The sequence below is a fragment of the Rhinolophus ferrumequinum genome, chromosome 10 (genome assembly GCF_004115265.2).
Source record: "Rhinolophus ferrumequinum isolate MPI-CBG mRhiFer1 chromosome 10, mRhiFer1_v1.p, whole genome shotgun sequence".
NCBI lineage: Eukaryota > Metazoa > Chordata > Mammalia > Chiroptera > Rhinolophidae > Rhinolophus > Rhinolophus ferrumequinum.
Window position 1 is genome coordinate 54,204,615 of NC_046293.1, and position 17,127 is coordinate 54,221,741.

Sequence of the window (17,127 nt, forward strand, 5' to 3'; positions counted from 1 at the left end):
CCTATTTTGGGTGCTTATAAGGAAGAAACTTTCATTCACCTGCTCCAAATTATGTGGTTCTATGTAACCATAGTTTAATACACCTGGGCCTGGAATGGGTTATCCATATATGTAACTTACAGTTTAGTACGAATACCTTTGGAGGTGGTGAAGAATGCCAGCCTATGCACACATCTTTAGCCTATATGCAAACGTAAGCATTTGCATCGTGGTTAAAGGAGGCCTGTACCTCCTCTTTCCTCTGCTTTCTTCCAGTGACCCCAGTTATGCTCGTCTGAGTCAGATGGTCTTGGAGTATGACCACCCCCTGAAGAAACTGACAGAAGAGTTTGGACCTCACACAAAGGCAAGTTCCCTGAGAGAGTAGGGAATTCCTCAGGCACAAGTATATTTTCCCCATCACTGACATTAGGATTCATTTGCTTTTCCCTACAGGCTGTGAGTGGAGCCCTCCTTTCTTTGTACTTCCTCTTTGTCAGAAGGAACCAGGGGGCTGATCAGTGGCGCAGTGCCCAGCTTCTAAGTCTCATCAGTAGCCCCCCTGCCATGATTAACCCTGCTAATTCAGACACGGTGAGTCCCCTTTTCCTCTTGTCAATAGAGATGTTCTCTCTGCCAAAGCGGTCTCTGGAGAGGGTGCTGCTTTCAGGGAATAGCAGCCCTATGAGTGCGTTAGCTCTGTGCCTCTAAGTTGATCACCTCTTGTAGCTGAAAAAATCATGGTTGGTTGGATCTTTTGTTTGGACCAGGATTAATGTGTGCCTGCCCATAGAAGGAATTTAGTAAATATTCACAGAATGAATGGATGGATGAAACTGAATCATTAGGCGCCTATTCAGCCCAGTAGGAACTGGAGCATGGCATCAATTAATTAACAAATGTTTTTTTATTCAGTGACTGTGGGTCCACTGTCCTTGCTTCAAAGAACTTAAAATCTAGTAGGGAAGATATGCCATGTAGTCATAAAAATACAACTGATGGCAGACGATGAATGAGAAGCACCAAATGAGTGATTTATCCTTTAAGTGGTAAAAGAATCCAAAGGAGGGAGAAACTGTGAGAAGGTTTTGAATCTTTTTCTCCAGTTATTGAAAGTATCTGAACTGTTGAAGAAAAGTTAAGTTAAACCTTTTGTTTGTCCTGACTTCCAACCCACGCTGCTTTTCCTTTCCTCCACTGTATTCTTTTTTCCTCACTTCACTTCCAGTGCCTCACCTCCATTACTGGCAGGTTTCCCAGCTATTGACTTATCAAAGTGCTGTAATCCAGTCTGGTAATATAAAAGTTGGTTTTGGTATTTGCATTCTAGCTTGACTGCATTAGTCTTTAGGGGAAGAACAAGTTAAACAATTGCTTGACCACTTCTGCCTTTCTTCCTGCAGATGGCCTGTGAGTATCTGCCTGTGGAAGTGATGGAGCGCTGGATTATCAGTAAGTCTTGTGGGACTAGGTGGGAAGAGATAGAGCAGCATGTTACATGGAGAGCAAGTTCTGAAATCTTCCTCTGCACTGTTTTACCCATCTGCAGTTGGGTTTCTTCTTTGTCATGGATGCCTCAACTCCAACAACCAGTGCCAGAAGCTATGGAAGATGTGCCTGCAAGGCTCCCTGTACATCACCCTCATCCGGGAGGATGTGCTGCAGGTGCACAAGGTCACCGAGGACCTGTTTAGCAGTTTGAAAGGGTGAGACATGAGAGCCAAACTCATCTTCCTTTGGGATTTTTAGCCCCTCCTCACATCCTTTTTCAGTCTTCATGAGTGTCCCAAGTATGGGTGGTAAGGATTAATTTTAATTATTGAAGAAATATTTATTGAATACCTACTACTGACTAGATGCTTCACTGGATTTTAGGGATGTATTAATTAAGAAGATAGCATATAGGCTAAGAGCATGGACTCTGGAACCGGACTACCTGAGTTTGAATTCCACCTCTACCACTTCCTTACTGGCTGTGTGATCTTGGGCATGTTACTTAACTTCTCTCTGCCATACCTCAATTTCATCATCTATAAAATGGGGATAATAATACTACCTGTGACCTACCTAATAGGGTTGTTATGAGGAATGAAAGAATTACTATTTATAAATTAACACATAGGAAAGTGCCTGGTACATTGTAAGTGCTATATATGTGCTTATTAAATAAACAAAGACAGAGTCTCTGCTCTCAGGGAGTTGACAAATTGGTGAAAAATAGACAAACTATTGTGATATAGTAAGGGATTATGCTATATAAACATAAAGTGCTATGGAAACATTTAGAAGGACACTTAAACTGGCCTAGGAGGATCCAGAAAATCCCGGACGGATAGACATAGAGTTAAAATGGTGAACTCTGTGTGTGTGTGTGTGTGTGTGTGTGTGTGTGTGTGTAGGTGTATATGTGGAAAGGCAGGAGAGTTGCTTAAGGCAGAGAAAGATATTCCAGGTAGAGAAACTATCAAGATTTTGAGGCAAGAAGGAGCATGTCAAGTTCTAGGAAATGCATGTAGCTTAGTGCATGGACAGCTGGGTTACAAAGGTGGGGATGTCAGAGAGAGATTTAGAGAGGTAATTGAAGCCTTGTATGTCCTCTCATTAAATTTGAACCTGTGCTAAAAAGGATAGGGAGTTACTGAGTGATTTCAAACGGAAATGACATGATCATATTTGCGTTTTAGAAAAAATCACTCTGGTTGCAGGGAAGAAAAGAGATTAGATGGACAAAAGTAGAGGCAGAGATTAATTAAGTAAATTAGGGGGAATTGAGGATGAAGTCAAGGTTCCTGGTATGGATTCTTGGCATTCTGGATTCTTGGTATTCCTTAAGACAGAGAACACTTGAATAAAAGCTTGTGTGTAGGGGAAAGATCATGAACTTAGTTTTGAGCAGGTTGAATTTGAAATGTCTGTAGGATACTGAAGATAGATGCATGTTAGACCTTTTACTTTATGGTTCTGGAATTTAGGAGTTAGATCTGAATTCAGATAAAGATGAGTGAAATGGTAATCAAAACCACAGGAGTAGGTGAGATTGCTCAAGGAGAACATTTAGAGTGAGAAGAGACTTGGCCAGAACCTCTGGGAATATTGATATTTAAGGGCCAGCAGAGGCAGATAAATTCATGAGGGGTGTTAGAGGGAAAGCAGAAGTCAAGGGAAGACAACACTCCAAGAAGGGACTGCTTATCTATGTTAGATGATGTTGAGGGTTCAAAGAAAAGGAGGACTGAAAAATGCTTATTGGATTTGGATATAAAGATGGTTTTGGCGTCCGTCTTGTGAACAACTTCAACTGAGTGGTGAGGTTGAAAGTTGGGTAGCAGTGGGTTTAGGAGCAAATGGGAAATAAGGAATTTAATAGGTAACTCTTTCAAGGAGTTTGACTATGAAAGGAAGAATAGAGAGAGAGCTATAATGAGAAGGAGGTATGGGATTAAGGAAGGGGTCAAATACCTTTATCATTTTGTGTAGTTACAAAACTAACAACCAGAAATGTAAAAAATACAAAGTAGAAGTTGACTATAATCTTACATCCCAGAATAGTTTGGTGTATATCCTCCAGATGCTCGTGTTTATATATAAACATGTAAAGGTATGCATATATTTTCAACCTTACATAAGCAATTTTTAAAAAGCAGTGGATCCACATTCTACATTATGTTCTGCAGTTTGCTTTTTCTCACTTACTGTATTTTGGATCGCTTTGTATGTCAGTCTATAGAGACTTATTCTTTTTAACAGTCAAATCGTATTTCTTTTTGTGGGTGTAACATAATTTATTTACCCAATCCCCTATTGATGGACATTTAAACTGTTTCCAGTCTTTAAAAAAATAATTACAAACAATGCTATAATGAATACCCTTAGTTATATATATATCTTTCTGAACATTTTTATAGGGTAAATTCTCAGAAATGGAATTGCTTAGGTAAAGAACATGCCTATTTCTAATTTTAATAGCTTACCAAATTGCCCTCTAAATAGATATATTATCTACAGTTTATGAGAATACTTATTCTCCATATTCTCAAAAAGTGGGTATTATCATAAAGAAATCATTGCCAAAATTAACAGAGCATAATTTAAGATTAATAATTTGAAGATATAGGAAGTGGATTTGGATCAATATATATCTCCATATCTAGGTAGACATACAGAAAACCTTTCTAATGATTACTCCTTCTAAGGAACGGAAGGGATGTTTGAAGAATGTTCAGTTCCCCATCACTAAGAACAAGTAACATCAGCTTTATAGTTTCAGGAATCTTTGACATAAATGATCTAATTTGATCTTCACGATACTTACACTCAGGTGTAAGTATTGATATCTTTTTTATAAATGAGAAAATGGAGGCTCAGTCTCAGTGTCACTTAGTTAAGAGGTGGAATTAGGAGGAAATAATTCCAGATTTTTCAACTCTTAATGTTGTCTCTTTCCATCTTACCATGAAATGATTACCTGCCAGTGGAGTTGTATCCTGATTTAATTAAGACACTGTCCGACTCTACATTTCTTTGATTCTGTGCTAAGTTCTATACGAGAGTGGTTTGGAGAAGGGAAATGGAAGGTTTTGAAGTCCGACTAATGTGGCAATAGTGATGTAGAACGAGAGAAGACAGATATAAGAAACAGAGAGAGCAAAGAGCCTAAGGTAAATTGGGATTTTTGAGCATGGGTTACTAATAGAAAAAAAGAGATATTGTGAGGAAAGTCAAGTATTACAGACAAACCAAGAACAATGAAAAGGCCATTTAATATGGTGATTTAAAAGTTCACATTGACCTTACAGAGAGCAATGTGTGTAGTGTCAAAGGCCTGTGGGATTCAAGGGTCAGTGAAAGGTGAAGAAGTAAAAAGAGCATAGGTATCTCCTTGGAGGAATTTGGTGGTGTGGGAGAATGGGCAAAGTTTAATAGATTGTCATAGTCAAGAAATGGTCTTTCTAGAGCAGGGAAGGTTTGAACTTACTTGTTGGGAGAAGAGAATAAACCAGTGGAGAGGGAGAGATTAAAGTGGCAAAAGGATAGATGGCTGATAACTGTTAAATTCTAAGAGGTGCGGTGGGAATAGGACTTAAGGCAGAGCAGGAGTAACTATTTTACTTGAGAGCAGGGCCTGTGTCATATTTATGCACTGCTTTTTTAATCTCCCTTAAACCGGAAAGAGCACTTTGGCTTGGAGGTGTCAAGGCAGGAGCACAGGACTAGAAATCTGGTCCCAGCTTTGCCATTAAAACCCTATGTGAATTTGGGCAAGTCATTTTTTTCCCCTAGGTATTAATATTATTTTCTTTATCTGCAAAATAATGAAGAGAACGGAACGGTCTCTAAGCTCTATTAGTCTCTTATTAAATAGGCCAGGGTGAAAAGTAGGGTTTGGGAAGATCTTGATAGTGAGGGCTGCCCGTGCCCCCCCAGGCTGTCGTTTGGAATCTCTGAGGAGTGGGAAGGTGGGACAGGCCTCTGACCAGTGGTGTAGCCAATGCTGCTGTGCTTGTGTCAATCCTCAGGTATGGCAAGCGAGTGGCAGACATCAAGGAAAGCAAGGAACATGTAATTGCAAACAGGTAAAGGTGGGGAACGGGTTCTCCTGGGGGGATGGAAGAGGAATCTCTCCTAGCCTTTGTTGTCACCTAAGTCAACCCAAGTTTCTGTACAGGCTTCTTGCCTCAACCCAAGAACTGGCTGCTGCTTCTCAGATCCTTGTGTTTTCTTACAAAGGTTAACTGTAGCATTGAAACATCCTCTGCCTGACACCGCTTCCTAAATGCAGCTCTCGTCTGTGCTGCCTTTGGAGGGTTTTTAAGGGTGGGAGAGGCCATGTTCTCTAGTTTCCATTTTCTTTTCTCAGTGGCCAGTTTCATTGTCAACGACGCGAATTTTTGCGGATTGCAGTGAAGGAGCTGGTGACTGTGTTAACTGATGAACCAGGACTACTGGGTCCCAAGGCAAGAGAGAAATGTTGGGAGGGTGATGATGATGAAAGACTCTATGTGGGGACTGACTTTGGCATTCATGAGTTTTTGCATTTCTGAGTCTTCTGATGTCTGTTTGTATATGTACGTGCTAATTCCCTTGAGTCTTCTTGGAGTACACCAAATGTTTTGTATCTTTTTCGGGGCATTAATATAGTATATTATGTATTTTAGCTATTTGTGTACTTGTCTTATCCTCTATTTGAGTATGAACTAATTAAAGACAGACCTTGCTTTTTTTTTTTAAATCACATAAATGCCTAGTAAATATTTCTAAAATTTACTTTGATAGGGAGGAAAGAGTATTGACTGTGAGCTAATGTCAACATATATACATATCTGATTCTGTGTCACATAGTTTTTTTTGTGGGTCTCTGTGTTTATTGGATACTGTTGTTGGTGTAGCTAACAATTGTATCCATATATGAGTGTGATAAAAAAATACAGAGAATGTTTAAATTAAAAAAATTTTATTAGAGTAAAAGATATATTGTCATTAATCCCGCTTAAAATACTCCCCCTCACTTCGAACACACTTATCCCATCGTTCTTGCCACTTTCTGAAGCAGTTCTGGAAGTTCTCTTTCATGAGTTTCTTTAGTTGTGCTGTAGTGGCTGCCTCAATGTCCTGAACCGATTTCAAAATGTTTACCTTTCAGGATCATTTTGACTTTGGGGAAGAGTCAGAAGTCACACGGTGCCAGATCCAGTGAATAAGGTGGATGAGGACACACCATAATATTTTTGACAGAAATTGCTGTACCAGAAGCGATAACATGGAGCCTTTCCATTGTAATCAAAAAAATATGGTGAATTCTGCTGCTGAGTGCCGTCCAATGGAAAGGCAGGGATCTTCAATACGGGAAGTGGCATGTTGAACCTTAATAACAGTGTGTGACAAGTTTCAACTTGTTTGGTGCAGTCAGTTGGGTGTGCGCTACAGTTGAGAGAAGGTGTGTTTTAAAGTGTGCCATAAATCATCCTCCATCATGACAACGCTCCACGTCATACATCGCTTCTGGTATTTGGCAATTTCTGTCAAATAAAAACATCATCCACCTTATTCACTGGATCTGGCACCACGTGACTTCTGGCTCTTCCCCAAAGTCAAAATGATTCAGGACATCGAGGCATCTACGACAGCGCATCTAAAGACACTTACAAAAGAGGACTTCCAAAACCGCTTCAGCAAGTGGCAAGAACAATGGGAGCAGTATGCTCGAAGTAAGGAGAGTATTTTGAGGGGGATTAATGGCAATGTGTCTTTTACTATAATTTTTAAACATTCACCATATTGTCTGATTATACCTCGTACATATTATTATGATAGTTTTCTCTGTGCTTTGAAAATCCGTTTTTAAAGTTGAAAATTCTCATAGTCTCTGCCCTCCCCTTAGGCCCTTTATGCTTTCATGGCCCTGTCCTTCATTCGTGATGAGGTTACCTGGCTGGTTCGCCACTCAGAAAACGTCACCAAGACAAAGACACCTGAGGACTACGCTGACTCGTTAGTACTTGACATGGTTAAGAATCTTGACCTTAGATGGACTGGGAAAAGGGACAGGGAGGCATCAAATGACCTCAGGAAGTTTCAGTTTCTGCCCTGTTATCACTGTTTTTGTCTCAGCTCATATTTCTAATCTCATACATCTCTCTGTTCTCATCCTTGACTTTGTAGGAGCATTGCAGAACTGCTTTTCTTGTTGGAGGAGATTAGGGCTCTCATCCGAAGACATATCAAAGTGATACAGCAATACCACCTTCAGTACCTGGCCAGATTTGATGCTCTCGTGCTCAGTGACATCATTCAAGTATGTTTACTTGATTATTCTTCGGAAATTTCAGGGCGATCCCTGGTCATTTCCCCCTGGAGAACACCCTAGCTGAATCTCAAGAAGCCTTATTTCCCCCTCTACATTTGTCAAAAGAAAAAAAAAGACTAATAATCTCAGCAGTCTTCTCCTCTACCCCAAGGTGAAGCTATACAGAAATAGCAGAGAAAAAGTGAAATTAGGTGTTAGCATGGTAGGGATCCCAGGAGGTTTCCTCCATCTCTTGCTTGGCTCTTTCTGTGGCACTTAGCAATTCTACCTTCAGACACTGATCTAACCTTGCCCACTTGACAGTAACTCCAACTTCTCTCTTAGAACCTGTCTGTATGTCCTGAGGAGGAGTCCATCATCATGTCCTCATTCGTCAGTACGCTCTCCTCTCTGAATCTGAAACAAGGTAACTGGAGGAAGTGGAAGAGTCAGGGCATGTGTGAGGGGGAACAGCTTTATTTTCTAGAAATATTGATCTCTTGAACAGGGAATGGAGCAATATGGCTTTGAAGAGAACCTACCATTCTATACAGTTGGATATAGGGTGCTCCTTTATTATTGCCTTTTAACTTCTATTTTTCTATGCAGTTGATAGTGGAGAGAAGTTTGAATTTTCTGGATTGAGGCTGGACTGGTTCCGCCTACAGGTAGGTCTATTCCTGTTAATAGTTCCTCATTCTCAGGTTCTAGCCCACCGCTCCCTTGCTCCCCCACAATCCTTCTCTTTTTATCTCCTAACTCTGCTGTATGGAGTGATTCAACATTAAAAACTGCTGATTGGACAGGAAAAACCCCAGCCAAACTGTAGCCCCAAGACTTTTTTTTTTTTTTGGGTCATTATCTTGTTTTTCTCCACCCCTTCCCCAACTCCAACCACAGGCATACACCAGTGTGGCCAAGGCTCCCCTGCACCTGCACGAGAACCCTGACTTAGCCAAGGTGATGAACCTCATTGTGTTTCACTCCCGAATGCTGGACTCAGTAGAGAAAATGCTGGTGGAAACTTCTGACTTGTCTACTTTCTGGTATGTCCTAATAAGGAGCTCTTTATGAACTCACCTGCTCTTTTGTATAGTCTCTGTGGAGGACTGTGATTCTCCCAGATGGATAGGAAAGTCTTTTTTTCTTTTTTTCTTTTTTTGCATGATTCCTTAAAGGTGGATGCTCAAACTCTACTGCTCACTCATTCCAGCTTCTACCAAGTGATAGGAATTTGAAGTTGATATCCTTTTGTTCTGACATTTGGAGTTTACCCACTTTCCCTTCTCTGGGATAACCCAGCAATACATCTTTTTCCTCACTGTTATCTTTGGGAACTTTTTTTATTCTTGGGACATTGTGATTTAGAAGAAATGTGCAAAACTTGGGGTTTAGTGGGGAGAACTGAAAATAATTGAGAGCTGGAAGATAGGGCCTTTGGAGAATGAAAATTAGTTTGTCTTCCTTACACTGTTTCCCCAAAAATAAAACCTAGCCAGACAATCACCTCTAATGTGTCTCTTGGAGCAAAAATTAATATAAGACCCGGTCTTATTTTACTATAATATAAGACTGGGTCTTATGTAACATAACATAATATAATATAATACTGGGTGTAATATAATATAATATAATATAATATAATATAATATAATATAATATAATATAGTATAATATAATACCGGCTATAATATAATATAATATAATACCGGGTCTTATATTAATTTTTGCTCCAAAAGACACATTAGAGCTGATTGTCTGGCTAGGTCTTATTTTCGGGGAAACACGGTAGTATCATTCAGCATTTATTAAGTGGCTGTGGTTGTGCATAACTCTACACTTTGAGGGACCAAACAACACAGTATGTTGTCTCTGCTCTCTGCTTGAATATAGGTGGGGAGATATAACACCCACATGTGAAAGGGACACCAACATAATACTTGCAAATGTAAAAAAGTGCAAAAAGAGTGCGTGAAATTGAGAGGATGTAGGGTTTAGGGAAGATCAGTCTCATGGAATTAATCTGAGAATGTTTTCTGGAGCCTGAGTGTCCAGTTTTGGGAGCATGTGAATTTGTAGTACTGAAGGACTTCTAATTAGGGGGAATGGCCCAAATCATTCCCCCAGAGGTTCTAATGGAGGAATAGTAAATTTTGTACAGGGAAAGGGAAGAAAATTGTCACTAAACTGCCCTGGGGTCCAGTATAGAAGTCTAAAAGAGTTAAGGTCCTTGAGTTCCTGTCTACCTTAAAAATAGGAAAATTAAGGAGGAGAGTGGTGAATATCAACAAATATTTGTTGAAAGAATGAATATTCTCTCCACTTCAAAGGGACCAGCTCCTAAACCCTGGTTTTAAGTCTCCTTCCTTTTTTCCTGCAGCTTTCATCTCCGTACCTTTGAGAAGATGTTTGCTATGACTCTCGAGGAACCCACCATGTTGCGTTATGCCATTGCCTTCCCCATGATTTGTGCTCATTTTGTCCACTGCACTCATGAGATGTGCCCAGAGGAGGTGGGTACCCTGAACTCCAAACCCTGTCATCTGTCTCATCACATCTCATCCGTATTCCCTCAAAACACAATTCCAAGGGTTGATTTTGGTCCCAAGAAGGGCACAAACATAGGTATGTCATATGAGTCCCTAACTGTCTCAGCTTTATGTAGGCTGTGTTCTCTCTCTGGGTTTCAGGTTCTTCTGTAGAAGGGATGGGTAGCGCAGACCAGGGGGGCAGAGCAATATTAGGGAGGAAGTGGCTGTCTTGGTGATGATAATTTCTTCCATGGTTCCTCTTTCCCAAAGTACCCTCACCTGAAAAGCCACGGCCTTCATCACTGCAATTCCTTCCTGGAAGAGTTGGCCAAGCAGACCAGTAACTGTGTCCTGGACATCTGTGCTGAGCAGCGAAACTTGAGCGAGCAGGTAGGCTGAGTCCTCTCTCTGGTTAAGTTGCCCCTTTGCTATCATTTGGTGCTTTCCCCTCTTCCTACCTTTGTCTTCTTCTCAAATGCCAAGTTATCTAAACCGTTTCACTCAAGTAAGGCTAGAGCTTTTGTGTACTTGAGTTTATGGCAGGATGCTTTTCTTTGTGTAGTCCCTTAAGTCTTTACTCCCTTGGGATGAGATAGAGGTGTCTAAAAATACTTATTTGAACAGCTGCACTCCAACGAAATCTGTGCTCTCATTTAAAGAGTTCTGAGAGATGAGTTAACTTTCTAATTTATTTCCCCTCTTCTCGCTGCCCTGGGTCCACATACTTAGGACAGTGGCCCCTAGATCACCTGTCTTGTCTCACCTTGCTGTCCATCTGCACCTGAATCTGTGGCTGTCTGAACATTTTTAGGCCCGTCCTCTGTGTTTATCTTCAGGGCTGCTTTCCTGTTTTTGTCTGCTTGTTTTCTCCTCTCCTCTTCTCCCTTGACTGACTCACAGCACCTGGTCACGATTAGCTCAACCTCAATTTCAGAAAATTTGAAAATGAGGAACTTGTTCTGTTGTTGCCCCAGACTACCCACCCCTTCCTGGATTTGAGTCAGGCTTTGAAGCAGCTTTGCTAGACGGGAGCCAGGTTGATATGTAAAATGGAGATAAAAATAGTTTCTTTATAGAGGGATTGTAAAGATTAAATGAAATAAAGTATGTTACATATTTGGTATACAACTCTCAATAGATGTTAGGTGTTCTTTATTTGGTACTTACTGGGGGCTAAGCTGGGTTTTGGGGATGGGGTCCCAGAAGGAAGGTACACAGTCCCTGTCCTAGGGGAATGTCCTAGTTTAAGGGAAAAAGGAGTATAGACACATTTATGGAAGACATTTCAATAATTAATTCAAAGAAGATATGCAAAAGAATACAATTATGGGTATATTCATCACTCAACTCGAATATCTACTACATACGAGGGACACAGAGACTGGCCCAGTGCTGAATCAGGGATGACCAGGACATGATGTGAGTAATTATTTTCACGTACACCAGCACTTCTGTAACCAAATGAGTATTGGCCCTCCAAAGTTATCATTTTGAATAAATAATTAGTGATATTCCCATTACTAATGGAATTATTCATTTTTTGGCACTGCTTTCAGAGTCTACCATACATACTTTTGCATAATTTCAAGGTGGACACATCTTTGTCCATCTAGGTGGACTTGACTTTTTTGAAACAGAGTTTGGACTTTAATAGAAACCAAAGTGTAACTATAAAGTAACAAAATCAGTTTTCTCATGGCTCCTATGCTGCTCTAAGAGTAATTCCGAGTGAGGAGTTTCCAGACATGCTCTGCACATGCTCAGCAGCATTTGGCTAAAAGGGGAGAATTCCAAGGTGATTACCTTGAAGGAGATACCTGAATATGTAAGTCTATCTTAAATTTTCTGTATGGCTAATTGGGGTATCTCAGTGAAGAGAAGAGATGTAGGATTGATGTTTCAACTAACTGGCGAGAAACGTGATGTCTTATTTCAAAGAGAGAGAGAGAGAGAGAAAGAGAGAGAGAGAGAGAAAGAGAGAGAGAGAGAGGAGAGAGAGAGAGAGAAAGAGAGAGAGAGAGAGAGAGAGAGAGAGAGAGAGAGAGAGAGAGAGAGAGAGAGAAGAAGTAGAAAGAGTGCAGGCCACCTGTGAGCTGAGTCTTCGGAAGGCTGTGGGTGTATGGGTGTCTGTCTCCACAGGACGGCAGGTGAGATGGTGTTCCATACCAGCAACAAACAACTGTCTTCCCAGGTTGGAAGACCCTGGAAAATACAATTGAGTGGAGCTCTTAGATCTTATTCTTTTTCCTTGAATTTTTCCATTAGGAAAGGCTCCTTTTCAGGCTGTGGTTGGGGGACTGATGATTTGATCTATGAAAGACACTGCCATCTGGAGACTTTGAGTCTAAACAGGGGGAGATATTTAATAAAAACTGAAAGAGGTGAGCAGTTTGCAAATAGGCCCTCATTAGAGAAAGAGATGCTGGAAGGGAAGAGAGAGAAAGACAAAAAGATAAAATAACAGAAAATAATGGAGGGACCTTTTTATAACTGTTAGGTGGGCTACTTGGCAATTTTAGGAACGAGTGAATCTCCTTTCTCCAGTCACTTGTTTGTTTCTAAAGCTTCTCCCTAAGCACTCCGCCACTACCATCAGCAAGGCCAAGACAAGAAAACCATGAAAGCAGAGGCAGACTCCCAAAAAGGAGAACCTGAGAGAGAAAGCCAGGAGCCGAGAGTCACCGGAAGAACCGCAGCATTGTTACCAAGTGAGGATCTGGGTCCGAGAGGGTGAGCTGGGCACTGCATCAAAGAAGGGAGAAGAGGGAAGGGGAAGGTGATACGGCAAAAGAATGCAGAGTGGTTGTGGGGAATGACAGATATGGAAAAGCACTTAAATGTAAGTTTTCTACTTTGCCTTGTAGTCAGCATCAATGTGCACTGTTCTAGGCTGAGTGTTCCTAGGAGATGAAAAGGATCTGAGGGTCATGGGCCTGACAATCCTTCCCCAGATAATAGCAGGCAGTGCCAGACCCATAATCAAGGCTCATTTCACTTTCTCAATTTTACCCAGCATGGACAAGCTGCACATAAACTTGACAGAATTGGCACTGACAATGAATCATGTATACAGCTTCTCTGTATTTGAACACACTGTCTTTCCTTCGGAGTATCTCAGCAGCCATCTGGAGGCCAGACTCAACAGGTATCACTCTTTCCTTGTCTATGTTTGGATAGTATGGTCATTATCAAAGTTGGGTTCCATTAGATTCATCTCGGTGGTCATGCGACACCCTGGAGATTTTGATGCAGTTAGTCTGGCATAAGTTCTCTGGTAAAAGCAAATAAACAAAAAGAACCCCAAAGCTCTACAGGTGGTTTCGATGAACAACCAGAGTGGATCACCACTGGTTTAGTAGACTGAGCAGAGCCTTTGCAGTGAGCAGAACTGTGTGGAGATCCTGGCCGTTAGCTGAGACATTGGAGCAGGTGATTCAACTTGCTTAGGCCTTACTCTCTTGCCCTGTGAAGTAAGGATAATGATACTTACCTTATAGATACATAATTGCGAATTACCTGTAATTGAGAATTAGCAGAGAATTAAAGATTGTAATGAGTGCAAAGTTCCTGACATATTATGTCTTGATAAGATAGATTCTCTTCCCTCCACTTTGCCTCTCATTGCATTGCTTACAGAGGAGGAACATTCCTTATATTGGAATTGGGCACTATAGGCAGCAATTAGGGGAAAGAGAGGAAGAATTATTGTGAATAATCCCCTAGTCTTCGATGTTTTCTTTTGGAATACGTAGTATATTCACTCATTCATTCAACAATTGTTTATTGAACAGCTACTGTGTGTGTTGGCAGTGTTCTAGAAGCTGTTACTATAGTGGTATACAAAAGAGATAAAAACCCCTGCCCCTATAAAGTTTACCTTCTGGTGGGTGGGGGGCATAGAGGAACAGAATAAAGTAGAATATATAGTAGATTAGCTATTGATTAGTGCTAAGCAGAAGAATAAAACAGGAAAGGGACACAGGAAGTGTGTGTGTGTGTGTGTGTGTGTGTGTAGGTGTGGTGGTGGTGGTGGTGGTGTGTGTGTTGCTTTTACATGGGGTGGCCAGGGAAGGCCTGCTTGAGAAAGTGACATGTGAGTAAACTTTTGAAGGAAGTAAGGAGACCAAGCATGTGACTGGGGAAAGAACATTCTGAGCAGAGGAAACAGCAAGTGCAAAGGCTCTGAGGTGGGAGCATGCCTGGTATGTGCAGGGCACACGGAGGAGACCAGTGCAGCTGGAGCACAGTGAGCCAGGGGGAGACTGGTAGGAGGTGAGATTAGAGAGGTCGGAGGAGCGGTATTCTGTCCAGATGCGTCTGTGTTGTCGTAAGGATTTCAGCTTTTATTCTGAGTGACATGGGGAGCCTTGGCAGGTTTTGAGCAGAGCAGTGCAAGATTTCACTCAGTAGTTCAATTAGATCATTCTGGCTACACTAGGGGAACAAGGACAGAAGTAGGGAGAACACTTAGGAGTCTGTGTTTTGATTGTAGGAGTTTCAGATTATTTTTCAATTAGGTTTTTGATTGGGTGATGATACAATTAGTTGTTTCCATTCCATACACATTAGCTGTAAGGAAGTATCGCAGGTACACACACATATCAAGAGGATGACAAGTTGATAATTGTCCATGTATAAACCTTCAGAAGCTGGCAGTGGCTTCTAGGCCCTGGAGTGGCATGGGTGTGATCTTCTAGTTTCCCCTGAATATCTCTAATACTTTTGTCACTGACATTGTTCCTAAAGCCCCAAGGTTGGCCTAGAGGTTTGGCCTCAATGAAAATTCTAAAATACACTAGGCTTGCCCCCATTCTGTCCCTTCTGTATTATTTTCCCTCAAGTGGTACCTCCTCTCTTTTCCTTTTCCTCTGGGGAGCAGACTCTCCGATTCCTTTCTTTCCCCAGCCATAAGCATTTTACCAAAAAATACAAAACAAACAAAGAACTCCCCAAACATCTGAAGCTTTAGGAAGAATCTGATTAACTCATTCATACTGAGGTACAAATAACTGAGAGAGGTTTTGACAAAGTGGGATGTTCTTTTCCCTACTGTTTACCTTTTAACAAGGAAAATAGCCTTAGGGCAAAGGACTGACTGATTATGAATTCTCAGGTTCCTGGAGAAGGTATTTCAGAAGGAAATGGGGAGAAGTGTTCTTGTGTGCCCCTAAAATAATACACTAAGTCCTCACTTAATGTAGTTGACAGGTTCTGTGACTTTAAGTGAAACAACATATAACAAAACCAATTTTACCATATAAACACGAGTTAAGTTCCTATAGCATCTCATTAACGTTATAACAAAATGATATTATTCGAGGACCTGATGTTCAGTGTGAAGAGTTATCTCACCTTGTCTAGGGTTGGGTATAGCTGCATGTAAGCCAAGTGTTCTCTCCATCCAGCTCTGGCATCCCATGGCCAGTAAGGATTGCACTGCACTTCCAAGGATTTCTAGCTATGGTTTTCCATTTCTGACAGGGGTTGAACTAATTATTTTCTAGGAGAAAAGACAAATACTGGCCCTGAGAATGCAGGTGGTGTGAGCCTTCAGGTAGAGTTAGGTGGGATTTGGGAGCCCAGGTCTTTTACCACCTGAACTAATTTTTCCAGAGGAGGCAGAAGAGCATAAAGGTGAGGAATCAAATGTCATTGGATTCAAGTCCCAGCTCTGCCACTTGCCAGCTATGTGGTCTTCACAGATAGCAAGTGACTTACTATTTCTGTGTCTCAGTTTCTTCATCTGTAAAATGGGGATAATTATACCTACCTTACTGGGTTGCTATGAGGTTTACATGAGATAATGCATGCAGTAAAATCATAGCACAGCACCTGGAACACAGTGAAATGTGATAACTGTTACTATGTTTATCAGTATGGTTGTGATTATGATTTTTGTCATCCAGAGCCATTGTGTGGCTGGCTGGCTACAATGCCACGACCCAGGAGATTGCAAGGCCTTCTGAGCTATTGGCAGGAGTCAAAGCGTACATCGGTTTCATACAGTCACTGGCCCAGTTTTTGGGTGCGGATGTTTCCAGGGTCATCCGCAATGCCCTTCTGCAGCAGACACAGCCGCTGGACACCTGTGGGGAGCAGACTATCACCACTTTCTACACAAATTGGTCAGTGTTGCTTGTCCTCACTCTGCCTTACCTCTTTGTTAGCACTTTTTCCTTTACACAGCAGGACTCGGTGGGTCCAGGCATTTTAACGCCCAGAGCCACAGAGCCCTAAACAGGCTTGTTTCGGCTTGAAGACTGGAGCAATAAGCTGGGGCAAGCCAGCTACCCTTCTGTCCACCACGACGTCGCTTTCTAATCTCCCGTGGAACGTCCATTGATCTCCTCTGTAGCAATTTGACCTTTTCTCTCTTAGTCGTCAGTTCCTAACCTTCCTTTTCTGGATTCTAACTGTTTTAATTTCAGATGATCTCTCTTCTTCTTTCTGAAGTTCCCTTGTTTCTCTTTTCACCCAGCTTCTTCCTCTGAAAACCATTCTGACATCATCTCTCGGGAACATTGTCTCTTCACCCCCAGCCATGACCATGTTTCTAGTAGATTGTTCTTAATGGGGATAGGAATTATGTAGCAGTATTTCCTTTGAGATTTAAGGAAGGAAAGGAGCCGGATTCCTACCTCCCCAAGCCACTGGGTGGCGCTCTTAATCCAGTATGAGCTCATCAGGAGAGAGGCTGCAAAGAATCCCCCAATAGGGGAAAGACAGACAAGGTTTTGCAAATACAAATGCCAACAAGGACCGGGCTACCGTGTTTCCTCGAAAATAAGACCTAGCCGGACCATCAGCTCTAATGCGTCTTTTGGAGCAAAAATT

At 41.5% G+C, this 17,127-nt stretch overlaps 1 protein-coding gene across 1 annotated transcript in view; it reads left to right on the top strand.

Annotated features, from left to right (window-relative positions):
• NCKAP1L (NCK associated protein 1 like) overlaps positions 1–17,127 on the top strand; it is a 39,786-nt gene that overhangs the window by 8,211 nt on the left and 14,448 nt on the right. The window contains 17 exon segments of the mRNA XM_033118175.1: positions 256–346; positions 436–573; positions 1,383–1,431; positions 1,529–1,685; positions 5,496–5,552; positions 5,837–5,933; positions 7,358–7,467; positions 7,639–7,771; positions 8,108–8,189; positions 8,372–8,430; positions 8,663–8,808; positions 10,143–10,275; positions 10,564–10,683; positions 12,858–12,953; positions 12,955–13,001; positions 13,307–13,438; positions 16,200–16,418. Of these exon segments, the coding sequence (XP_032974066.1) occupies positions 256–346; positions 436–573; positions 1,383–1,431; positions 1,529–1,685; positions 5,496–5,552; positions 5,837–5,933; positions 7,358–7,467; positions 7,639–7,771; positions 8,108–8,189; positions 8,372–8,430; positions 8,663–8,808; positions 10,143–10,275; positions 10,564–10,683; positions 12,858–12,953; positions 12,955–13,001; positions 13,307–13,438; positions 16,200–16,418 (1,866 nt within the window).